The 26,820-nt window shown below is 41.2% G+C and overlaps 1 protein-coding gene across 3 annotated transcripts in view; it reads right to left on the minus strand.

The window, feature by feature from the left end:
- Positions 1-287: 287 nt before the first annotated feature.
- The window catches only part of LSAMP (limbic system associated membrane protein), a 630,861-nt gene continuing 604,328 nt past the window's right edge, over positions 288-26,820 (minus strand). The window contains exons 7-9 of one of the 3 annotated variants that reach the window (XM_037045538.1): positions 24,203-24,238; positions 6,822-6,854; positions 288-681 (exon numbers count right to left, since the gene is read on the minus strand). In XM_037045538.1, coding sequence (XP_036901433.1) covers positions 584-681; positions 6,822-6,854; positions 24,203-24,238 — 167 coding nt within the window. In that variant the 3' untranslated portion in view covers positions 288-583. The remainder of the gene's footprint in view (positions 682-6,821; positions 6,855-24,202; positions 24,239-26,820) is intronic. The other 2 variants (XM_037045540.1, XM_037045541.1) reach the window with 2 other exon arrangements.

Raw genomic sequence — 26,820 nt, forward strand, 5'->3', positions numbered from 1 at the left:
CTGGGATGGGTGTGGAGAGAGAGAACACGCTGAAGGGGGAGGGGGAGATGCCCTTAAGGACTGGGGAGAGTGTAGGCAGAAAAGCCTGCTTGGATTTCATTGATAGTCTGAAATGGTTACAAGTCAGCTCAAATGAAAAACAATGAAAAGATGAGGGAAATATACACACCGAAAAGCAAGACCTTATTTTTTTTTCCTCTGGCATGAAAAAAGATGGAGGAAGGGTAGAGTGTGTATGGGGGGGTTAATGTCCATCGGCTACTTCCTCACTTGTCCTATTTTCACAGCATCTGGATGTCCTTAGTGTGGCGTAGTTTTCACAGAGCATACATTTGCTTAGATAGACACATACCCTGGCAGAACTTTCCCACCCTGAATTACACTCAAATATTTATTGATGGACTTGGAAATTGTTTGACATGTTGTATTTTTCTTCTTCCTTTTCTTATTTCCCCCTTTATTTATAAACACACAAAGTTGTAAAATAAACAGTCTCCCCCCATCTCTCTCTCTCTGTCTCTCTCTGTATCCTGTGTGACGCATTTTTTGTGTTTTTTAAAATTATTTTAAATTTTTTATTCTATTAACATTTGCTGAGAAGGCAGAGCAGAGATGCTGCCAGCAGCCACAGTGGTACGGCCAGACTGATGGATCCGTTTATTCCTCTCACCGACCCAGGTCCTGCAGTGCAAAAGAGAAAGAGAGAAAAGAGAACAGTTACATCCAGCCCACTCTCCATCACAGCAGACTGCTGACGTCGCGGAGGTAAGACCAGGCCAGGTACCAGCCTTTCCCAGTCAGTGCGCTACATACAGCCCAGCAAGAGCTCACCATCTTTCCTGAATCCTTCCTGAGCTATAAACAACGTAAGGAGTATCATTGGTTGAAACACCTCTAAATATAAAATGTTCCATCAGAGAAAGCCCTAAACTGGCTATCACTGATGTCTCTGATGGTACCACGGGTTCCTCCTCACTAGCCACCTCTTGCCCACTCTGCTCGCATGGCACCTAATGCCATCACTCATTAATATGCCAGGCATTGGTGAGGGTCCTTCCACAGCCAGACACGTGAGCTCCTCCAGCCAATTTATCACGGCATCTTCATCAATAAAACATGGAACCAATCTGTGATTCTCTTGTTTCTCAGGAGGGAAGCAGTAATTATTTATTGGTTATAGGGAGGGGAGCTGTTTCAAGGTGATATTGACTGGTGACGCTTTAGCTGCAAGGTAGAAAAGAAGTCAATTCATTGTAGGGTTTTAAGAGGAAACAGGGAATCATGTGGTCTAAACTCTTTATTTGACACTTTAAAAATCAAAAGCAGCCCTGGCTTGTGTGGCTCAGTGGACTGAGCCTGGGCCTATGAATCAAAGGGTCACCAGTTCAATTGCCAGTCAGGGCACATGCCTGGGTTGGGCCAGATCCCCAGTAGGGGGCGCGTGAGAGGCAATGACACATTGATGTTTCTCTCCTCTTTCTCCTTCCCTTCCCCTCTCTCTAAAAGTAAATAAAATTTATACAAATAAATGAAATAAAAATAAAAAGCAAAGACAACCACAACAGGAAACAACAAACAGACGTAACGTGTTTAAGAGGCAGGTACAAAGCAGAAGCAGAAATGAGACTTGAACTTGCCCAGAATCTATCCTGGAATGGCAGCCTGTGTGTTTTGCCCACAGCTACCCTAGTTTTCCCCACATGGACATGATTTGGGGAGACCATGTGGCTATAGATCAGATTGGATTGGAGAGGAAAAGTGCAGACATGATCTATGTGTTGACAGAAAGAGAAGGACTGGGGAAGAAAACGTAGGTCTGAAGCAATTGCCTTTCGTGCTTTGCTTGTCCACTCTTCCATTTTTACAGTGTTGTTTGTATAGATCCATTATAAGAAGGAAATATTTGTATTTTTCACACTCAAGACTTTGGGATTTAAGGCTGTATACTTAGATGATGACATTCAAAAGAGATCAGCGTGACTGTAATTATGGGACACTTTGAAGTTTTAAAGGCACATATGCAGATGAATTTGTGTGAATGAGTGTGTATGTGTGTGTGTGTGCATGTGCATTTAAACTTACTGCCCTGGCTGGTATGGCTTAGTGGATGGCCCCCGGCCTGTGAACCAAAGAGTCGCTGGTTCGATCCCCAGTCAGGGCATATGCCTGGGTTATGGACTGGGTCCCCAGTTATGGATGTGGGAGAGGTAGCCATACATTGGTATTTCTCTCCCTCTCTTTCTCCCCTCCCCTCGGTCTAAAAATAAATAAATAAAATCGTAAAAAAATAAATTGACGATGGTTTGCAAGCATGATGGAAACATCCTCCGGTATGTAAATGTTCCCAAAATTGTCAACAGACAGCAGATCAGAGGTAAGAGAACATGGAAAGTTTTGCATTCAAGAGTAGTTTTATTCTATGTGTTTTTGTAAACAATAATAGCAAGAGCAACCAAATAAAACCAGTAAACAATTACATAGCTCTTACTGCAAGGCACTGTTATAAGTGCTTTACAGATATGAACGCACAACCACTGTGAGGCAGGTGCTCCTAAGGCCCTGGACCACAGTGAGATAACAGCAAAGAAAGGGAGAATCACTTTTACACGTTCACCCAGCCAGCGAGCCGGGTTTTCACCCCAGCAGCTGGTTTCGGCATCTGTGCCTGTCGCTGCTGCACAGTGAAGTTACCCAGTGAAGGGGGGCTGGTGAGTCTCTTGTGAAACGCTTGGCAAACGAAATTTTCGTTTGTTCAAAGTAACAGCCAGAACAAACAAAACAACGCGAAGGCATCCATTATCTTTCTAAAAAATGATTTCAATAGAATATATGTACTAGAATGCCTTCTTAAAAATTAAAAACACTAGTTATTATAAAGATATGAATATATACGAACTTCAAACAGCATAGTTATAGTGTAAAAATGAGCTTTATTATATGTAAAGATATGGAAATACAGATTCAATTTTTAAATATTCAAAGGCTATAGGATCATATTAATAAAAAGACGTTTAGCTACGTTCAGGTTCATGCCTTCTGTGAGGAATTAAAGTGCAAGAAGATCAGGTATCCTGCATAAAGCACCTGACCAGACACTAGAATCCAGGTGTTCTGAGTCTTAGGTCAATGCCATTCCTAACCCACGCCCTCCCTGGCCCCCACCCCCTGTCTTTTTTGCCCCTATATCTTTAAGCTCTGCTGATGGCAGGTCCCCAGGGCTCCGCCCTGATGGCCACTGAGTCCTTCTATGTGCCGTAGATGGTGGGAGCTCTGGGGCACATTTGTTTGAATCGGTGCATCAGTGAGGCTTCCAAAGTAGAAAAAGACTACACAAAAATCAAGGCCCTATACGGCGAAACAAAAATGGTGTTTGTTTTGCTCTAGGGATAGTGTGAAACAGGAGGCTTCCACAAAGAGTCTCATTCCGCCCATTTCCTTAATCCCGTTTTGAGTGCTGGGGCAGGCTCCGCTGTCGGTCAGGCCCCTTGGAGGTGAGCAGCACTTGGGAGCCTCGCCTTGCCGTCCACGAAGGGCAGTGAGTGTCTGAGGAAGCAGAGGTTCTCTCATTGCAATATGGACATATATGAGCCTAGACCAACATAGTCAATGTAACATTTTGCTAATGTATGGGTACATGTCTATACACAGATACAAAGAGAAGAATGTATGTCTATGCATATTCATATATCCACATACGATATACACAGGTATTATCAGTCTTTTTGTACACATGATTTAGCATGAACTATTACTTTGACATGGTATTCTATGTTATGCATAGGGATTCCCAGTAAATGACTGTAGTAATAATCCTTAATTCTATCCTTAATAAAATTATCACATCTTTAAAGTGAAGCTTGTGGGTTTGTTAAAGATATTTTCATCTCTATCAATTATTATTTATTAAGTGCTCTCAGATAGCTATTTGATGTACTTATATGACTTGCTGTTTTCACAATGGGTTTTGAGAGTAAATAAATAGGTTCAAAAATGCAGGGGGGAATGGGTGACAGTTGGGGACTCACCACGAGTGTGTATGCAATTATCCTCGTAGATACGTAGAGATGACTGTGCAGAAGAGTGCTTCAGTTAATGGCCATTTCGGGGGAGAATAATCAGCACCATCGCTAATTATGTTTTAGCTCATACTTATGAAATTTCTGCTTATTTGTGGAAATGCAAATGATAAATCTTACTTCCCGCACCAGATGGCGAAGCTCAGCAAGTACTTTTATCTACCGACGGACAGAATGAGAGTAGAGTCTGCAAACACAATGTAGCCTTAAGACTAGGTGGTTGACTAGAACCACAGTTCAAGAATTGCTACATGCTCTTCATATAACAGGCAAATAGCATATCTTGGTTGTTAGCCACATTGTATATGTGTGTATGTGTGCGCACACTTTCATGTGTGGTGTCTGGTAAACTTTCAACATACGGCAGCAGAATCATTATTTTTATTAACTATAGATGTTTGGATCACCCCTGAATCAAAGGACTGGTTTGTGAATTGGGTCAAGGCTTTTAATGTTTGACCCAAAGGGGCCAAATGCAGCTGCAGCAAGATTAAAGATTTTGAGTCAACTCACCAGGCCAAGGTGCTCAGCCCAGGACAGGATGGGAAGTGAGACGGCATCCAGGTGAATGCCGGGCCCCTGGACTTTGCCAGGGCAGTACTTACAAAGGGAATTAGTGACGAGGGGCAAAACCAATAAGGCATCCAGAAACTGAGAAGTATGAGTACGTTTTAGCAAGGTGTGCACACTACAGCGCTGAAGCAGGAAGGACCGGTGATTTTTCGGCACCAGCTTTAAAGAGCATGCTCTGACAGACAGTGTGTGATTCAAGTCTGACTGACACATTTCTGTTGCTTCTCCGGGGTATTTAGGGCTCGTTTCCTGGACTGGGAACTACGTTTATTTAGAGTAATCATTAGTCACAGTCTCAGTGGTTGTTGGGAGACCCTTTGCCCGTTAAGCAACCGAGGTCCCTCCTAATCGTCTCCCTGCGCGTAGTTCAGCCCTACGAGAGAAGGTGGCCAGGCAAGTTTCAGTTTGAATTATTCTGAGAATTAATCACCAAGGGCTGGCTGAGTGACTGAAAATAAGACACAAACCCAAACAATACACAAAACAATAGTTAAGTGAAAGGGAAAAATAATCTCCTAAATCTCGCCTAAATCTCTCCTAGTAGATGGTATACGGTTGTGCAGACGGAGGCCAGAGCCGGACTGGGAAGCCACAGTCAAGGGAGGCCTGAAAGGACGGACTTTGGCGCCACCTGCTGTCCATGCTCAGCCAGGACAGCTTCCTCTGGTGAAGGAACTCAGCGGATTTGAGTCTGTACTGTCCTCTGGGCTGGAGCAAATCGGAAGAGATGTATACTGACGTTTCCTTCGAACATAGTGTCTTAGAATTAAATGTGGGCTCCTTCTACATAATTTCATATGCATTGCCTCCCCTCTCTATGAAGTGTGTCTTGGGTAAGACTGAAATATTCTCACAGTAAAATTGGAATTATCATCTTTTCCATCAAAACAGCATCAAATATTTTGGCATGAAAAATTGTGAAATTTTAGGCCAGTATTTAGAATTACTTTGGATGGCACTAGAAATTTATCTCAATGGTCCCTGAAATAAAAAAAAGGGGGAAACACCTATGTCTTATTTCTCCATCCACACCAAAGCCCTGAGGTATCACTACTTTAAGATTCTCCTAGAGTTGATAATCATGGCATTGGGAAGAGAAGGGCTGAACTAGATAGTACCTTATATTTCTTGCCCCAAATGATGTTGGTCCTATACAAGTATTTCTGGTTGCCTTCTGGGACGACTGGCTAGAGAGGGCCATAAGCAACGTGCTGGCCGTTTCCTGAGAGTAATCGACACACTGTCCCTCATCTCTGTGGTTCCTGGTCACTGGTGGGGACTAACCCCCACAGGTTTTCACTATTAATAATGATCTTGGTTGTCTCATCTCCTCTGAGGCTCAGAGAAGAAGATATCTTCATATGAGATAATTACCAATCCACGTGGGTGGCCCCAAAGACTTAAGGAGGGTGGTGTCTGGCCACGTAGCTTCCTCTGTGGCTCTGGTCTGAAGCCTTCTGTTATGTGTAAAGAAGGCACCTCTGAAGTAGTAATTGTTTGCGTTTTAAATAGGGCCCATTTGCTGAAGCTTTAACCTGGTTGCACTGTCTTTGTTGGGGAAAGTGTGGGAACCACAGGCCACATGGCTGATGGAACTATGTGGGGCGGTTGGAGGGCAGGGGAAGGAAAATCCCGGGAGACCCAGGTGTGCTGTGGCAGGGGCAGGCGAGGTGAAGACTGGTGGGGGGGGGGCACTGAGGCAGGAGGGAGGATGAAATTCTCAAGGGCTTCATTTTAGGAGATCCTGCTCTATTTTCCTTAAAAAGACATCGACGTGAATAGCTGATGAGGAGCGGGAAAGTAGGCTCTGTGTCTCTTCTGAGAGCTCTCTGTCACTGGACTGTGAACCTTTCCAACAGCATGGCTCCGAGAGAATCACCGTGGACGCGTAAGACAAGAAACATCAGCTTGTAAAACAAGCTGATCAGTTGCTCAGCTCCAGAGATTCAAAAACAGGTCACTTTCAAAACTATGGGGTAGATACGGGTTGGACCAGGGTCTTTTTGTGAAGAAGAAAGTTTGCAATTCAGGGAAAAATAGTGGCAAATGTGTTATGGGAATTATCATTACAAATTATTGAGATGAAATGGACTCCACTGTCTAAGACCCCCAAGACACTGCCATGAATTTTAATTTAAACATGTAGAAGGTAATTAGAAATAAGAACCATACCTTTTTGCTTGAAGTTCACGGTGGTGCCAATTTCTAAAAAAGAAACATTTAGCAAAACAAAAACAGATAAAAATGCTTTATCAATTGAGAATAAGCACAAAAGTAGTCTGGTACTCTCCACCAAAAGGAGAATGAGAGACAAGGCAGAGAACCAAGTAGAAGCCCATGTGGATAGAGACTGGAAGAAAGGCACCACAAGAGACTGAGAAAGGAAGAGACAGACAGAAGGAGACCGGTTGCTGGAACCAATGCAGTGCGATTGGAGGGGCACCGTCAACTTGTTACTACAACTACTGGCTGCTGTGTGTTGTGTGCGTAGACAGGTTGGGGGACTCTGAGCATGGCACGCAGATGAGCTCCTGACTGTGATCCGGTGAAGGGACAGGATGTGTGTGTCTCCCAGCCCCATCCTACCAGATTGCCAGTAGTTCGTTCCACTCTTTCTTTTCTTGTAACAAGCTAAATGGATTTCAACTTTAAAACATTAGCAGTTGCTGTTTCATCTGCTTGGAGTGTTCTTCCCCCGGATCTCTGCCTGGCTCACTCAGTCACTTCATTCGGATTTCTGCTAAAATGTTTCCGTTGCCAACCCAGAGAGGACTTCTCCCCTCACCCTATCAAAATGGTTCCCTTGGTTACTTTCTATTCCTTCACCCTGGTTTACTCACATTATAAAGTACTTATCGCTACCTGGCTGCATGTTACATATTGACTTAGTTGCTTGTCTAGAGTTTATCTCATCCATTCGGTCCTTCAGAGGGCAGCAATAGCGACTGTCTGTCAACCAAGGTGTCCCTGGGGCCGAGATCAGAGCTTGGAGGTAGGTATTCAACATGTATAAATAAATCTCAGGACTGTAAAAGTTCAAATAGGTCGCATACTTGCATTCCTTCTGAAGTACCCTTATCAACTTACCCAGAATACTTTGAGAATACTATAGAAGTAAATATAAAAATTTTCCACAGGACACCACTTTGAACTCGAGGACGGACTGAGTGCCTGGTCACAAACAGGAGCCCAAGCTGTGGTTGTAGGATACAATTTTCTTCTCAAAGATCTGGACAGAGCCTTGCATTATCTCTGAGTAACATGCTTTTACTGAGGAAGTAAACTGACTACACTCTGAAACCAAAGATAACTTTTTGAACTAGACATCAGGTCACCTCATCGCCCTGCCTGAATCTCATGGATGCTCTCTGGTGGCTTCCAGGATAAACGCCAACATTCTGGGTAGGACATCCACAGCTCCACCTCTCGCCTTTCCAGCCTCATCAGTGTTTAGCGTCTCTACCCCCTGGACCCCTTGCCTACTTCCTCCTCCGTGGCACCATGCTTCCTCTGAAATAGGGCCTGTGGCCCAATAAAATCTCTGCTACACACTTCTCTCATCCTTCAGAATTCAGTTAAAACTTCCACAGGGCAGTCAGTCTCCTCGGTAAGATGAAGTCCCTTTATCACAAGCTCCGCTCTCCCTCAGAACACTCATCTCAGTTTTAGTTTCAGATACGTTTGTCTGAAGTTTTGATTACTGCCCGTCTGCACCCCTGGACTGGGAGTTCGGCGGGAGCCAGGGCTGCCTCGGTGACTGTCTCCCGGGGCGGGGGGGGGGGGGGGGAGGGGGGCGCACAGCAGATGCAGGAAGCCACTCGGAATGCTCAATGGGCCACCACAGAAGATCTAGAATCAATGAAATAGAAGAATAACTGTATGCCAAGCCTCCTCCTAACAGAGGATTGGAGACTCTGTTAAAACCACAGAGAATGGGAATAGCTAAATTCTTTATTCTGTGACTGCGCACGAGGAAGCCAGATCTGCAGAATCAGGTCTGCCAAGTTTCTGAGGTTCAGTGCAATCTATCAATCCCCTCACTTACAGATTTTTCATTTGTCCTCCCAAAGAAGGTCCTAAGAAGAGGCCCTCCAATAGCGCACTGTTTTCTGAAATTCTTAAGGTGGCTATAAGAAGAGCATCATTGTCCTGGGGTCTGGAGCCTTGAACACGTTTCGCTGTAATTCAGCATTAGCGAAACCAGTGTCAGCCAGGCTATTCGTAAGTGCAAGCTGTACACACAGCTTGCACTACTCGTAAGGACAGTTCCCTAAACTGGTTGGAGGCAGGGTGGATGGGAAGCCCAGTGTCAAAGCTTTCTGTATCATGCTTCCCGGCGGACTTCCAGATGCCCTTCATTCAGTCAGCGGCCAGCACCCACACTCCCACCCTTGAAGGGCTAGTCACGTACTTGTGGAAGGAAAGACTGCATTCTGGATGAAAGTCTAGACAGAACGATGGAGGGAGAGTTTTGTCCCTGTTGAGCAGAAGCCGGCCACTGATGTCACTCTCACCCCAGATGCGTAGCCAGGTTCTCGCGAGATCAAAAACACCCGCCGCTCCCCGTGGACCACACTGATCACTCCCCTTTCAACCGTATATGAAACACCCTGCCCCTCGTTTTCCTTCGTGATGCTTGCTCTGGGGACTCTTTGAAATCAACACACTGCTTTAAAAACCGTTGAAGAGGTACCATAGTGAATATGCTCACCACAAGATGAGGAAACCGAGGCCCAAAGAGGCTAATCGGTTCCCCAGGGGCACATGGGTAGCCTGAGGCAGAGCTGAGACTGTGATTCAAGGCCCCCAGCTCTCCAGCCAGGACCCTGTCCACTACTCCCCTGCACCCCTCTGGTGCGTTTATGAAATCGAGACTACGTAAACCGAGTTTATAAACCCCCAGGGTGATCCCTGGGACATTGAAATGATGCAGTATTGACTGGGAGAGTGTGGCCCTGATCTTGTGCAACTTCCCTTCTTTCTTCGGTCAAGCCTTTTGACTCACAGATCGTTCAGATTTGTACGGACCTCTCGAGGGCACAAAGTAGTGCTCTTCGCCCACAGGAGGGCAGATTCCTGATGGGACCATCTTTATGGAAAGAGCACTGGATGTGCCACCCCCTTTCCTTCCCTGGTCCACAGGCCTTGTGGGAATAACTTCGAGCAGTGGTTCAGGAGCCTGGGCAGAGGGGGAGACCAATTGTTTTGCTTACAGTAGAAAAAAATCATGTAACCTCTCTGCCTCAGTTTTATCACTTGTAAAAATAAGTTTAGTTAACATGTTTCTTATAAATTTGTGCTATCAGTTAGGTAAATCAATTATTCCAGACCCATATTAGCTGCTCAATAAATAAGACTGTCAGTTTTGTGGTAAATGCCTTTTTCAAAGGACTATCAGTGAAAGTTTGGTGAAAAAAATCTTAAAAACAATTGATTTTAGAGAGAGGAAGGGAAAGGGAGAGAAATAGAAATGTCAATTAATTGTTCCACTTATTTAAGCACTCATTGGTTGATTGTTGTATATGCCCCGACTGGGTATCGAACCCATGACCTTGGTGTATTGGGATAATGCCCTAATCAACTGAGGAACCCAGCCAAAGCTAGAGAAAAATATATCTTAACAAGTAAGCCATGGCAGTGTAGGTTCAAAGAACAACAACAACAAAACACATTTAAATATACTGCAACAATACAGATGAACAAAATGCTGGGGGAAGCTAGCACACTGAAGTAATAGGGAAGATTGATCAGGCAGCATTTTGGTCAGAAGCAAACAACTAATGTGACTTGGTTAACCGGTCATTGCAACAGGCTTGGGCAAGAGTCTCTACTAAACAGAACTTTCTAGTTGATCTCTAATCAATTAAAAACAATTCATTAAAAGAAGGACTGAAAAGCATTGCCAAAATATTACTCTCTATGAGGAAAACACCGTAAGAATCATAAAAATATACATTTTCTTGAAATATTTTTAAAGAGCAAACTAGCTTACCATTTAAATTTTTAGAAGTACTCATTACTGTAATAAATGAACTGGTTTATGAAATACTAATGATATTAGGACTCAGAATTCCATTTGCCTTTAGGACAAGAGAATTAAGTGCTTATTTGGTACGATTATTTCTTATTATCTTCTGTTGGAATAGAACATTATTCTCTTCAGGAGCAAAAATCATATTTTTTGTGCCTGGCTCTTTGAAAAACCTGGTTGTGTGCTGCCATCTTGTGGTAATACTAAGACATGGGCCCATGTAGTGTAGAAGGAACACCCATGCCCACCAGGTGGCAGTAGTTGGAAAAAATAAAAGCAACATTCCTTTTTCAGTCAGAGCAGGGCTGAAACTTTACTCTCCAGAAAAGAGTATTTCCTATTGTTATACACAAGAAAAAATTATTTTTAGTTTCAGCAACTATAAATTATTTTTCCGTCGCAAAGGTGATCTCAAGTTCTTGAGAAAAACAGCTTTGCTAGGGATATTATTTCTGTAGGTATTGACTTGATACTCATTAGAATATAACTAAAACTCATGATTTATGCCTTTCAGAGATACTTCTCACACGTATTGCTTTAGCAAACACACTTAACAAGTAAGCGTGGCAGGGAAGGTCCAAATAATAAAATAAAGCATAAATCTACTGCAGCTATACTTTGGGGAAGTCTAGTACAGGGAAAGTTCTAGAATTCTCTGGAAGCATTATTATCATATGCCTAGATATTACCCCCTGATAAGAGGGTACAAAGAGGCAATGGGAAAAATTAATACTAGGAAAAGGAAATGCCTTGACAAATTTATTTATGCTAAACCATCTTTGACTTTGTCTTTCCTGTTAAATAAACCTGCAGCATGAAGAATAGCCGATTCATTCTCTCTCGCGGGCACAGACAGTATCTTCCTGTTCACTATTGCAGCCTCAGCTCAGTATTTCTCTAGCAGAGTAAGCGTCCAATAGATTGGCTGAACAAATGTTCGAGTGCACGGATGAATGGAGTGAATGGAATGAATGAATGGATGAGTGAATGCATGAGAGAATGAATCAATTAAAACCTCAAGAGCTGCCCTAGCTAATATTCTAGGAAGGGGAACGTTCTAGTCTCCTTTTGGAACTGACATGCCGTACTTACTCCCCACACAGAACTGTTCTGGGGAATGTAGCCATTTGAAGAGCCATGTGGGGCCAGGAGGGCCTTTTCATCAGTCCGCAAATCCTGGCAGGTAGAAAGTTTTCTGGAGAGCTGAGCTTTGTTGAAGGATATCCTAGTGACTCATGAAAAATTTACACCTTACAAAATAAAAATCCAAGCTGCTTTTTTGTTCAGAGGCCAGAAGATTTACGCTTTTTCTCTTACCTCTCGTCTCCTATTATGTGGTGTCACTAGTTTTCTCTCTCTCTCTCAATTATAGTGAGTATTGTGAAGGTGAGAAATGATTCATTAGAAACTCTAGAGTTTAAAGTTTGGTAACTCGCTAATTACCTGAGAGCCTTTTCATATTTACGTTTATGAACAGTTTTGGCATTTTGCCTGCTCCGAGTTCTGTGTGGGAGAGGAGACAAGGGCGCCACAGGCCCGTAGAGAAATGATTGGTTTTCCGCGCTCTGACTCTCGACAGCTTCCCTCCAATCCTCTGCTTGCCAGCGTTCGTTCCCACCCCCGCGTGGCATACACACAGTGTGGGGGGTCACATTGTTTGCATGGTTTTTCTAATTTCAGGGTTTTACTTGGACGTAAATGGCTCGTTTTTTAACCTCCCACAGCCACCTGAGCAAGGAGTCTCTCTTCTGTGTGCATGGCACAGCTCTGTCTCGAAGGCCAGCCTTCGGATGTGCCACAGGTTTTGGGAATGACGTATTAGAGAACGAAAGTAATTAATGGCACTCCTTTTTTTCTAGACTAGAGTTAGTAAGCAAAGAGGGAGGGTTTAAATTCAAAAAAGATTTTATACTCCAGTTACCTGGAAAAAGTGAGAGAGGACGGGGGTTAAAATCACAAAGAAGTTTAATAAGAGAAACAAAGGAGAAGATTCATCTCTCACTGACACTGAGGGCCTGACGCATAACGGGTCAGGCGGCTCCATGAGTGTGCTCTGAGTTTTATTTTTTTGCCAAGGTTTTGAAAAATAAAGCCTTTATTATTATAGTGGCTTAACATGGAGACTTTTTTATTAATTCAATTTTCAAAGCCACACTTTGAAATTTATTAATTTCTTTCTGGAAGGTTTCTCCACTGTACTCACAGGGTTTAGGGATTAGTGGTTTTGGCTCACACGTATTATTATTATTTTTTCTTTGATATAGAAAAAGATATGCCTGTGATTTCTGTTTGGATTGTTACGGTTTTTTATTTTCTCCCCCACACTACATTCATGTTGTATAAACCCTAATGCCTAACGTTTCTACAGTAATGTTCTCTAAGAATCATAGTAATCATTCTAGGTCTAGTTCAGGGAGAAAAAGCCAAAGGAGAGAAATAGGTCTAAACTGCAATGTTAAGGTTATTCATGTTGTTTAAGTTAGTTCATGGATGGGACCATTAACGTGACTATTAAGAGAGAATTTATCAGATTGGTTTGGAAAACGAAGAAGTCTTAACGTGTCATTAATATTGAAGGTAGGAAGTTGGCCTTCCTCAGCGAGAGTTGACTCCTAGAGGGATCCTACACTTTACCTTCAAACACAAGGGCCTTTTTTCTGAGAGTTGATTTCAGATGTTTGCTGCTGTTTCGGGTGCAGGAGGGACATGAGTGATTAACCAGGGTGTTGGTCACCTTGGACAGGTGGTGATAACTTCCTGTTGGATGAGTGAAGAAATCCAAACCAAAATAATAATTTCTCCTTACGTAACATCAGTAAAATATTTGAGACTCACTCCTTATTCTCATTATTAGTGGACCAACCCTCTATAAACTGAATGTTCCATACTGAAGAAAATCAGAAAAATAATGTTTTTTAAGTAAAAGATAATTTCATTAAAACAAAAAAGAGACACATTTATACAAGGAAAAACGCTGCTATACCAATTTAGAGAGAGGATGTAGGAGCTCCCACATCCGAAAGGGGGATTCTTGCTGGAAATCCTGGAGACGACACAAGGAAAATCTCTTTTAAGTCAGTGGAAGGAAATCCCTGGTAAAATGAGTCAGGTCGGATGCAGGGCCTGGAAGGGCTGTGAGTGAGCAGGTCGCCCTGGAGGCAGCCCAGGCCCAGGGCCAGCCTCTGCGATGGCCTTGAACTGGTCACAGAAATGCCCGCCTCCGAGAGGGCAGGAAATAGAGAACAGTTCAGGAGGTTTAACTTGAATATTTTACAGTACGCCGACAGCTCAAACATCCAGATAAAACATTTGTTTATATCATATTAATGGAGTTATCTCTGAGGTAAGAGCTTATATATGATCGGCGTTTTCTTCTTTATAGTTTCATAAATTTTCAAGTTCTTCCATAATGAAAATGTATAACATTTATGATCAGAATAGAAAACTATTTATAAAAACAAATCAATGCATTAAAAATACCCTCTACATCTGGGGGAAGTTAATAATCAATTTCTGATCATTGGGCTTTGGGTTGACATTATTACAAAAGACTGAATCTTTCCCCCCACTTTTTAGTTGGCTGGTATCATATAGAAACCCAGACGGGGGTGGGGGCTAATGTTTGTAAAGGAACATGGTCCCCACGGCATGAAATTATGATGCAATAAGAAATGTGCTCTACGGGCTGATGAGGTCCTTCTGACAACAGGCCTCACGTACTCGCCCTGCAGAGTGAGTGGAGGTGTGTGATGTGACTGCAGTAGCCACCCTGGCTCTGCTCAGGGACAGCAGGCAGTGTTCCGGGAAGTGTGGTCTCGCCACGTGTGCCAGCATAAAAAGAAGGCTATGGCAAGTTGCTTACAGCAAGTCCACTATCTCAAATCCTGTGGGTTTCTGAGAGGTTTAATTTTTAATAGTCAGTGAATTGAAATATTAGAGAATGCTCAAGAGGCTAAGTTTAATATAGGGGTTTCCCTGGGCCATTCCACCTTAAAAATTTGCTTAAGGTTAGAAAAACTCCAGGAATACACTCATTTGAATCAGCTGTCAGTAAGGTATTCGGGCTCCACTCGCAGTTTCTGTCTTAAGAAAGATGTGCCCGTGCCCTTGGGCCTGGGATGCGCCCATTACCCCTGCGGGTAGTACCCTGGCCCTTTATCCCTTGTTGGAATTAAAGACCAGTTATCTCCTAATTAAGTGAGATCAGGAACCACCTCCCAGCCCTGGTGGCTGGTGCATCATTTTCCGTGTTTAAAAACATGAATTTTAAAGGCTTTTGTGCCTTCATTTATTTGACTTGCTGAAAAGGATTAAAAGCAGAGGTTTGGGTAGGTCTCTAGAGATTTTCTCCCTTTGGGCTTTTCTTCATCTCTTTCTGTTTCTCAACCCTAAATTGTTTTTGGAATACATTATAGATTTACATTCTAAGGGATTCAAGACTGTCTTTAGTCCATATAATGTATATTTTTATTTTACATGTTTCAAAATTTAAAACATTCAAATAACATGAAATGAGGTATCTGGCTTATGGAATTTGAATGCAGAGATAACCAGAGAGTTTATGAGATTTCCTCTGGGGCTTTAAGACTCTTGGGAATAAGAAGATTAGGGATTGATAATAGTGGTGTATTCCTAGTTACCCTGGGACCCACATGCCTTGCACTAACCACCACAGTGCAGGATTTGGTGAAGGCAGGTCTGCTTCGGACCCCACTCAGTGCCTTTAGTATTCAGAGTGCCAGGATCCGTCTGAAACTCCAAACATAACATCATTGTCAGGTTCTGGGGCAGCTGCTGGAAAACACTGATGGCTCCTTACAACTTGATCATTCCTATAAATAAAATAAAACCTTACCATTAAGCCTCCCCGTTGAGAGACAGAAAGTTTTCTCTAGAGCAGGGGTATCAAACTCATTTTCCCTGGGGGCCACCTCAGCCTCTCGGTGGCCTTCAAAGGGCGGAGTGTAATTTAGGACTGTATAAATGTAACTGCTCCTTAACAGTTAAGCAAGAGCTTGGCGGTGCCACGGGGTAGAAACAAGGTACTGGCCCGGATAAAACAAAGTGGAGGGCCGGATTCGACCAGCGGGCCTTGTGTTTGCCGCCTGTGCTCTGGAGGTCCTGCCAGATCCTGGGCTCTCAGACTCCAGAAAACTAGCCCTGAATGGGCCCCCACCCTGCAGTGGACAGGACTGGTACCTGCCTGCACAATGAAGCCAGATGTACTCTTCCTTCTGAAGGTCTAACAGAGGTGGAAATGCTGAGCCCCATTCCTTTAACTCAATTGGCTTACCATTTGCTTTTTTTAAAAAAAAAAAAAACAGGCCAAATATAAATGACAAGAGGAAAGAAACTCATAAGGCAAAAATTGTGTTTTTTTTCAGACTTCTAAAATTATTTAGACTTAATATTGTTCAGCTGTCTTTGAATTCTAGACCTTTATGCACACTGGAATGTTCTGCCCTTCTTTTCCTTTTCTCCTTTCTACCTTTTAAATTTCACTTTCTCCTGGAAGCCTTCTTTGTCCAGACCAGGCTAGTTAAGGTGCCCTGTTCTGTGCTCCCCGAACACCACACAGAGATTGTAAAGTTAGCAACGCTCTTTGTGATTTCTTAATTCCTCATCTGTTGCCCCACCTGGTTGGCAAACTCTGTTAGTGTAGAGGCTGTGTCTGCCTTGTTTGCCACAGTCCCGCCCAAGATGCAGCTCTGAGCTTGACACACAGAAAGTATTAGAATATGTATTTTTTGAGTGAATGAATGGGGTCATCAAAATATTTAGCATTATCAAATACATTAAACCTGGGCCAGAAGCTATGTTTTTTTACTGCCCATCAAGAATGAAGGTTCTTTCTTATATTCCTCCTAATGATTAGAAATAACAAAGAAAACATGAGCTCTAAAAGAAACTGTACAAAGCAAAAGCAAGTGGAGAGTACATCTAAATGCAGAGTAAGAAGTCACGCTTTTAATTGAATGAGTTAGAGAGAGAGGGTGAATCCTCTAAGGGAAGACCGACCTCCAAGTTCATTCTGTCTTTCTCAACACTGCAACGCGAAGCAACTTCCAGTGATGAACTTACCTGTGTTCTGGACCTCCAGGGAGGAAAATAGAACAAATCTCCCAAGGAACTCTCTCACTTGCTAGGCAACACAGAGAAGTGCAAGCTAGTGCTTAGTTTCTTTTGTTTAAGCTGTTTCTGCTCTGCAAATATCCCCTGCTTCAAGTCAGACAAAATCTACACGTATATCTTAGGAAGCATTTTAGAATGGCCAAGCAGTGTTCCCGCATAGGACATGGCTGGGAATGCTTGGTGCTGTGTGGGTGGCAGAGGATGGGATGGTAAAAAGAATGGACACTCAGCCAAGGCACAGTCCTCCTACTGGGTTGTTTTTGTGCGTCTAAAAACCACAGTAGCCTGTTGTTGCCCCCAAATGATGTCCTCTTAGGTAGGTAGAAAAGTCATACTGAAACTGCAAGGTTTAGAAGGTGAGAATCTTGTTGTGAGTATGGGGCAGATAAAGTAGGAAAGATGAGTAGCTGTGATGCAATGATTCATAGTAAAGATATTCTGTTAGTGGTAATGTTCAGGCATTAAAACATGCACATGTGTTACAGAGATGTGGCAAGTGTTTCCTTTTACAATCATAGTAAACTCTGATGGTGCTTGGCTCTCCAGAGTCCAATTAGGAAGCATGATAAATGACTTATAAAGTCTCTCCCCACACCCACTGATTCATGGTGGATAGAGGCTGACAATTCTTAGTGGAGTCCCAGTGGGCAGTCTGCCTACTGCCATCATCTGGGTACACGTGAACACCTTCCACTGGAATTCCAAAGTCGTTATGTCATGCTGTGTTCCGACGTGGCAGGTTGGCTTCTTCACAGCAGTATACATGGGGAGATGTAAGAAGGTGGGGCCACTTAAGGTGATTTTTCCCCCCATGGAAGGGCTCCTTTAATTTAACACCCACTGAGGACTTGTGATGATGAACACATACCAAGCACTTGTGAGTTCCGAGTGACCACAAATAGCAAATTATTGCTAAGGTTGTTTTGTCTCTTGCCTCTTCAGAAGTAGATGTTTCCTCTAGAAAGAGGGCATAACAGCTTCATGGTGCTTGCATGACTGATTATCAGTGTTTAGAAGCTAAGGCTACCAAAACCTTTTTTTTTTTTTGGTTTTATTTGAAGGATAGCAAAGAAAAGGTATATATGTAATGCAAGATGAATATGGTAGAAAATGTGGAGAAAAAAAAGAAAATTAAGAAATACAAACCAGTAATAATATTTTTCAATGAGAAAGAGAAAGCCAAAGGGCAGACTGAAGTTTAAGTTTATACTTTTTGGGGGCTATGAAACAACACTTGTCAGGGGCTGAGACTGTATTGATGACTGATGGAATTCTGGAAGACTCCGTATTATCATTGTTGTTGTTGTTATTGACTCTAAGTAGTCTCATTTCCTTTAAGGAATCTTGAACCTAGAGCAAACCGCCCACAGAAAGGACCTCCTCCCTGGCTATACCCACCAATGCTCCTCACAGGAGAGTGTTGCCTTCCTGCAGAACGGCTTAGTGATGCAAACACCACAGTAATCTCTGCTGGGGGCGCAGAGACTGGGAACCTGCACCAGCATTTTCTGTCCATTCAAGATTCTGGTCTTTTCACTCTTTGGGGCAGCATGTCGATGTATTTTCTGCTGCAAATCTCATTGAGCTCTCTTTAGGCAGAGTTATTCCTTTTAATTAAAAAGACAAGACTGTCAATTACTTAAACTTAATCCCCAAATGTAATTGTTTCTTTGAAAGATTTTTTTCCATAAAGCTCATAGAAGTATTTCTATCAAATTAAAATTTACTGTGAGCTTAGATTTTCAAAAAAATTATTCATCTTCAAATCCCTGCTGAATCTAGAAATCTAAATCGCACAGCCATCCAATAGCACAGGTTGGCCATCAGGGAAGGTGGACTGGTGTGGGCAGATCCAAACCAGGAAAATAGGAAAGACTTTAGAAAAGAGTCCAAAGAACTAAAAATTCTCCTACTTGTAAATTGATGCCATAGGATTTTTAGCCATTTAGTTTAAAGCTAATGTACCTTCCGAGAGAGGTGACGCGGCCAAGCTGTTGTTGGACACTGAAACAACAGTGTAAATAAATTTCAGATTGATTCTTGCTAGCAAATTTGAACATGGGGAGAAGAAGAATTGTTTAAGAAATAGCCGAAGGAAGGATAGAGAGGTGAGAAGAGGAAGACACAGAAATGGATTCAGCAAAGACAAGTACCTATCGGGTCTAAATCACTGTGAGGTCTAAATCATCGGATTGGCAAGTGCAGTATTGATTCCAGGTGAAGTATTGGTATAACTCTACCACTTGGTTCCCAGTTGTTTACGACAATCAGGAGGAGGTCGGACTGTTGTTCCCAGGGTTACTCTTAATTATCTTCTTGTGTATTAATCAGGGCTCGTGGTTTTCTGGTGAATTCGTGACAACACAGCTGCTGCCGTTCTATCAGTGAAAACAAGGCTCTCTCTGCACCGGTTAGTGGGAAAGGAGTGATGTATGTAAAAACTGAAACCTTTCCTCGAACATGCTTTATACTTTCGACCGGGAAAAAGAGCAGTTTCTTTAAATTGCTGACTTTGAATTAGTCTGACAGGTGGTGATGCGTGCGTGCCGCACAAAAGGAAACTGCAACTTGCAGCTCCTCTGAAGTTAATATTGTAATATTGATGAAAAAATAAAAGTTTTTATTTGGCCTTGGGATACTTCTATATCTAAACTTGGTAGCACTGTGGGTATTTCAGTTATGCCTAGAATCCATAAGACATCAAACTATAAGGAAGCCATGCTGAATTTATCTCTAGCTAGTTAATATCCAGACAATATGATACAAGTACATCTCTAAATATCAGTACTTTTAAAAATCATGAGAAATATGCATATCTGAATAAGGTTATTTTAAATTCAATATGCTTTCTTTCTAGGAACTTGAAAGCTCTCTTTAATATATTATTTAAAACACGACTTTGAGCTTGTAGGCATAAAAAATATAATTTCTTTCCCATTTCACAGTTGGGAAAACTGAATTAAAGAGAACAATGCTAGTAATTATTCATGATTAATAGAGGTGTGTATGTAAATCAGCCTGAATAAGTGTGTGAAATTAGACGTGCTGATGCCAGAGAGCTCTTTTTAAAGAGAGGTTTTTTAAAGATGAACGCCCTCACATAAATCTCTGCATGAGCTGGGCATACATTCTGTGTGGGGAGTGTATTTGGAAATAGACTTGGTAAAAGTGTATGGATAGTAAGGTAACTGAGTATTATAAACATTATACTACATAAAGTGTTAGGTGAAAACTTTAAATTTGTTAGATACATATTTAATGAACATAAATGCATACATAGTGTTTATTCGAAATGTGCTCTAGATTTATATATGTTCCTGGGATTATGACGGGTAGACTGGAATTTGGGTGTATTGTGATGATTAAAAAATGTGGGAGAAGGTACACGTTAGTTTCTTAGGGTTGCAGGGACTGAGTTAACACATGCCGGAAGCCTTAGAACTCTACTGCCACATGAGACGCCCACTACCAGTGTCAGCTACTATTATTACTATTGTCATTATTACCACTATCAGACGAGGTGAAAGTGCAGTTATAGTAAGGAGCTGAAAAGAGGCATTTTCTCATTGATTCCCAGGATAATATACTTATCCTGGGAATAAGTATAAGTATACTTATACTTATATTATTAACAGAGAATAAGTACAGCTGTAGGGGTTACCCAGTCCTCTTTACACCAGGGACTATTTTAGGACTTTTCTTCCAGCTTTCTTCTCATCCCATGGAGTCTGATTTTGAGAATCCGTTCCTGACAGTGCCAGGGGAGGGCAGGTATATCCCATTGTCCTGTTGTAGATAGAATCTGGCTGTTTGGCTGCCAGTCCTGCCCACAACAGCCCTGATCTCCCTCAGGAGGAAACATACCAAGCAGACTTCAGATTTCTGCAAGCCTGGTTTGTTTGTGGATTGGATTTTAATTTTTTAACTTTAATTTTGGGAGGTTTTGTTTTGTTTTCGGAGAAAGCTTTAGACAGCTGTATTAATCATGCAAACCCAGCCATGTGCAATGTGTTTTATCAACGGAAAAACAGGAACTGAATGGCAAGTAGCTGTGAACAAACCAAGTGCAATGCCTGAACGTGGAAGATAATCTCAACATTTCCCAAACCCGCTCACCACACTGGGTTAGTGAATGGAAAGGCTGTTCACTTGGGACAAATAATCAGATGGGAGGCAAACAAGTGAGACATTCCACTTATTAATTTTTTTAAAGTTTCTGTGATAGGGACGGATGGACTGATTGAGCCCTGAGAGCCCGAAGCTCAAGGGAATTCTTCACTTGATAACAATAAGACAATGCTGTTTATCCTTGTCCTTTTCTCTTCCGGCATGTCACATTAACTTTCCGAGGCTGGTTTGCTCACCTCATTTTTAACCTGCAGTCCTCCCAAGTGCGAGGGCATCTCCAGGGGCACTTTCCTCCTGATGGGCAACGGGAGAGGACGCTTGGTATCCAGAGGCCTCGGGGAAATGATTTGAGACTAGCAAAGTGAGAAAAGTTCCCTCTGGGTGGACTCCTTCCTCATTTTACAATTCAGTGGAGTTTCTACAGAGATATATTCTGGGGTAGTTATGCAAATATATGCCATTCAAGGACTCATTTCAGAATACATAAACCAAAATTAAAATTAATGAGCAAAGCACCTATCAGGAAGAGATCAAGGATGGAACACTATTATCTTTAAAAGATATATATATATATATATATCTTTAAAAGATATATATATATATATATATATATATATATATATATATATATCTTTTAAATTAGGAACAGGGAAGAACACTGATTTTTTTTGGTTTTATTTGTGTTTGGCAGAACAGAAAAGGGCATTTGAAAAATTTCTCATTGTCCACAGACAATCCAAATTATCCTTTAGTGTAATTCCAGTATTATCACTGCAGAAAATCAAACAATGTGATGAAGGAAACCCAGGGGAAATACATTTGACTTATTGAGACTTGTTTTTGTTTAATCACAGCTTGAAAGGGCTGCATTTCTGCTGGGACTCTGTTTTTTCTCCCCCGTCAGCCTGACGAGCCGTGTCGAATGGACTGGGGGTGGGGGAGACCCTCCAGTGAGAGGTGTTAGCAATGAAGCCCCTGAAAATATACATGCATTTCTGCTACTGGAAAGTAGGAAGGAAAGTTTTCTTCTTTATGATGGGAGGACAGAAAAGAAACTTTGGGACTTCCTCTTGCTTTTGCAGCATCTTAAGGAAAGTAATTGGCTCAAAATCCTTTGACCATTTGCATCAACCAACAGTTTATAGACTTTTGAACACTTAGGTCTGAAATGTAGGATTCCATATAGATGACAGAATATGATATTTAATTAAATGAAGGTATCCAGTGTTACATATAATTATGATCACAGTGAGGCTGGCATGCATTCCATGTATATTTGAGTACTTAAGCGGCACTGTAAAAAAAGTTAAGGATCCTATAAGTTAGTACTCCCCAACCCATGGGAAACTACATTTCATGGGAAATGTAGTTTGGGAAAAAAATGGGGGAAAGGGATTTGATTTCTAGAAAAAATAAAGTCCTTGTAAGGAATAGGGAATTTAAGAGGACACTATCTTTTCTTACCAACCTCTCACACCAGCTACCCCGAGTCTCCATGAACAGCTTTTCAGCTTCTACCAGCAGAAGCCCAAAGTATTAGTAAGATAAACTATGTTCTCTAAATCTATTGGATCTACAAAAGCTATCTACAGTCTATCTACAACGTAAAATCAAACCTAGGGTCATTCTCCAATCAACAATTCAGTTTGTGGGAAAATATCAAGTTCAACAAAATCCCACACACTCCACCACTGATCCAGACTGTTTTTCAATATCCAACAGCTGTCCTTGGTGAATAGTGCCTGGCTTCATTTTGTTCAATGTTACATATATCATAAAGCATGATCGGAGGAAATATTTGAGTTCGTAGCTATAGAACTGCTCTCACAAAGGACACTGAGAGTCATAAGTGACACAGTGCAAAGTTTATCTTGGATGTAACACTTTTTTGAAAATGTTATCCATTGGAACAAATGTGTATGTGTGTGTTTGTCACATCAAGATACTTGCAAGATGGCAACGTGATAAAATGGTGTCAATCTCTGCAACTCTAGATGGTGAATGTCTTAAAATAATCATGGTATGTCAAGAATTCAAAATGGGATATTTTCCATGAATTCTAAGTTTGATGTCAAATCTGAAAAAACAGGCACATTTTAAGTCTTATTTTTAGTGGCTGGTATAAGAAACAGATTTCATTAATGTTTTAGAAAAGGATTTTTTCAACAGTTCTTCTAAAAATAGTTTGAACTCTTCTCAAAGTTTAAGAATAACTTTTAGTAAGCTGTTTAATTGATCCTTAAAACCTTGCAATCCTCATTTCAAATATAATTAAGTTTGCATGTCTGTGAATACATAGATATGCAAAACATTGCATTATTGACACCCAATTTTAGCTTCATTTTTAGTTTGGACAAGTGTTAATGAAACATGATCTGTCTTTAAACTAATAAAACAGCAGTTCTCTACCTTTAATTCTGAGCACATTTCCTTTAGAGTGCATACAATAATTTTGTTTAATTGGATTTATTTTTTCCACATTAGCCTCTGCATGGCCTACTTTCCATTTTTTCTCAGGTCTTTGACTGTTATTTGCAAATCATTTTTCTGGAATTTAATTTCAATGGTAGGTTGGTTTCATTTCATATTTTTGTATTGTTTTAATTTTATTTGCCAATTTGCCTTTAAACAGCCTTAAGCTAGAAGGTTGGGGCTGCAACTTGCGTCGAAATGTGATGTAGGAGACAAAATATAATTTGAGTGTGTAGAAACTTTTATGAAAAGAAAGACAGAATGACTGTCTTTTTTTTTTTGCTTGTGTGTTTTCTAAAATAGTTATCCTTGTAAGGAAAAGCCCCTGAATTGGCCAAGATTGAAAGAAAAAGCAATATCCTTGTGATATGCTTGAGTTCAACCTTAGGCAGTAGATAAATTCATTTTTACAAGTAATACTCCAGATTCGGATTCTATAAACCTCCAAATATGAGTGTGGTCAGTGAGAGGATTCATAGTTTTATGAGCTACAGAATTTAACTGCCCATGTTCCAAATATGTGGTTCACAGTTTCCTGTAATTGAAGAAAACATTGCATTCTGAATTAGTATCATCTTCCCAACTACTGACCAACCTGAACTTTAGTCAGCTGATGAATCTGTTACATGCCTATGGGAGCAACTGATTGACTTTCTTTTGTAGGTTTAAAGAAAATTATTTCAGTTGTGTGTTACTTTTGTGAATGTATTTCATTTTGTGAATGTTTGCACATTATAGATGATGGAGAATGACCCAGCAATAGAACTACAGTGACAAAAATCATACTGACCTTGAATGGGGTGGGGGATTGTGGGTAAAACACGCTCTGAAGGGGAAAAATAATAAGTAAGCATCATGGAGAGTTTATATATATATACATATATACGCATAGACCTTACTCATGTTTAGCTGCTCAGACCATTATAAAACAGATGAATTTGAATGCCTGTCTCTTCCATAAAGTGTTTGTCTGTTCTTCCTACCAACACGAAAATATTAGAGAGCTATTAGTAACACAAAATCCAAAGCCTTTTGAAAAAATTTAGCAAGAGTAGGGAACAACATCCTTATGTGATAAGCCTAGAAACAGGGATCCACCTTTCAGTGGAAAAACCCACTACCAGAATTACAGACTTTTTGGAGGATTATGGTTGCAGGTATTTAAAGTGGTAGTAATCACGTTCAGGTCATGCATTTTGATCCTGGTTGTGATCTCTTTGACTCATAACAGATGGACCTCTATGGTAGCTAAGGATGCCTTTCCTCTCCCTTAGTGCTCGGGGTCATGTCAGCTTTAGCTAAGCATCTGGAAAGTTTATTTTGGGAAATACTAATTCAACTTTTCCCTCAGGCTTTTGCTTCCACATTACTGATATTCATGCAAGAATGATGCTGAGGTAATAAGTTTCTTGTCAGGATATAATTTTATTTTTAGTCTTTTCCTTAATCTCACCCTCTTGTAGTAATATAATCTCTCCTGAAATTTGATCAACCAAATTTGCTTGATGATGCATTTGCTACTGAGTAATAAGCAGTGTTTTTCCTTCAAATGCCTGGGTCTTAATTTATGTTGTCTCTCACAGTCCCATCCATCCCTAAGCTACTGAGCATAAATTGTGCATGCTGACAAAGCTCAGGATTGAAGGTATTCTCTAGATACCTCACCAAAACCCCAGGTTTAACTCTAAATCTTCTTCTGAGGCTCTTTCAGGAAGGTAGAATGGTGTATTAGGGATAGGATGCTTTACTTACTACCCCCAGACTCTGTAATGTAATATAATTAGCACACACTATTCTACATTCCTCTTAGCAGCTTGGTTAATTGAAGACGGATGATAAGTGAAAATCAACAAATATCAAAACCATAAAGACAAAAGCATATGTACATATTCAAATTTAGCCTTCATGCCATTTTTTGTCATAAGCTTTAAAGAGTAGATTTTGCCTGGAATTCGGGCACTCAGTAATCTGGACACAGAAAACTCAGTCTCCTTGCAGAGTGGGCTTTTTCTCTAAATCAGCCGAAAATTGTAGCTTAAATGCCAAAGTTTCCTAAGTGCATTACGATGGAACAGGTCAATAACAGCACAGTGAACGATTGTGTCTTAGTTACACAAGTGTCAAGTAGAAAAATGGCTTAAACCTCCACTTGTTATTTGGCGTTAAGTTTCCAGCTTTGAAAATAAATAGCTAAACTGCTTTCAGCCATTATGTAGCAGTTGGAGACCGTGGTCCTATATTATGTTCTATCTACTGCATTTTATTTCTATTATTACTATTACTATTTAGACTGTTAAAATAACTCTGCTTAATAGTTTGTCATCACACTGTTCACAGCTGGTAAATGCACCCTTCCCTCATNACGATGGAACAGGTCAATAACAGCACAGTGAACGATTGTGTCTTAGTTACACAAGTGTCAAGTAGAAAAATGGCTTAAACCTCCACTTGTTATTTGGCGTTAAGTTTCCAGCTTTGAAAATAAATAGCTAAACTGCTTTCAGCCATTATGCAGCAGTTGGAGACCGTGGTCCTATATTATGTTCTATCTACTGTATTTTATTTCTATTATTACTATTACTATTTAGACTGTTAAAGTAACTCTGCTTAATAGTTTGTCATCACACTGTTCACAGCTGGTAAATGCACCCTTCCCTCATTTCTACGAGACCGTTTGTATTGCTGAACCATCTCACCCACACTCCTTTCATGGCCTTTTCGGCTGTTTCCCAGCTTGTTAATATCATCTAAGCCCCACCCTATTATCATCATCTTAGCCCTATGATGCCCCATTAGTCATTCTCATTCTCTTAATTCCATCCTTACCATTCCTTAGATCAGCTTTTAATCCTTATTCTTCCACCTCATTCTGCTGTATTTCATAGTCCATACCAGTGTTTGTGAGCTCCTCTACAGTAAAGTAAATGTCGCTTATAAATGAAAAAGAAATTCTCCAATTTTAATATTAGAAAGTCAGGAAGGGCAGGGACCTTGGTGCTCTGTGCTTTGCCTTTTGGCTGCTAATACAGGCCTACCTTGTTTTATTGTACTCACTTTATTGCTCTTCATAGATATGTGTTTCACAAATTGAAAGCAAGATCCTCCACCAACATAAAAGATTACATCTCACTTTATTGCAATACTTGCTTTATTGCAGTGGTTGGAAGTGAACGTGCAATATCTACAAGGTATGCTTGTCCTTGATGAGGTCAACCTAGCTTAGCAACTGATTGGGAGGTTTTAGTAACAGAACTCTCAGGTTGACCCCAGTGCTATATTGTGGGGCTCTTAGTAACTCCCTTGACTCTGAGCTTCAGTTTCTTGTCTGCCAGATGGGGGTATGGGGTATTATTAACGGATTCTGCTAGAACACCATGAGAAATAGTTATATGGGCCTTTTCATGTCAC

This window comes from Sturnira hondurensis, unplaced genomic scaffold (assembly GCF_014824575.4).
Source record: "Sturnira hondurensis isolate 20B ecotype Veracruz unplaced genomic scaffold, ASM1482457v3 Scaffold0004338, whole genome shotgun sequence".
Taxonomy (NCBI): Eukaryota; Metazoa; Chordata; class Mammalia; order Chiroptera; family Phyllostomidae; genus Sturnira; species Sturnira hondurensis.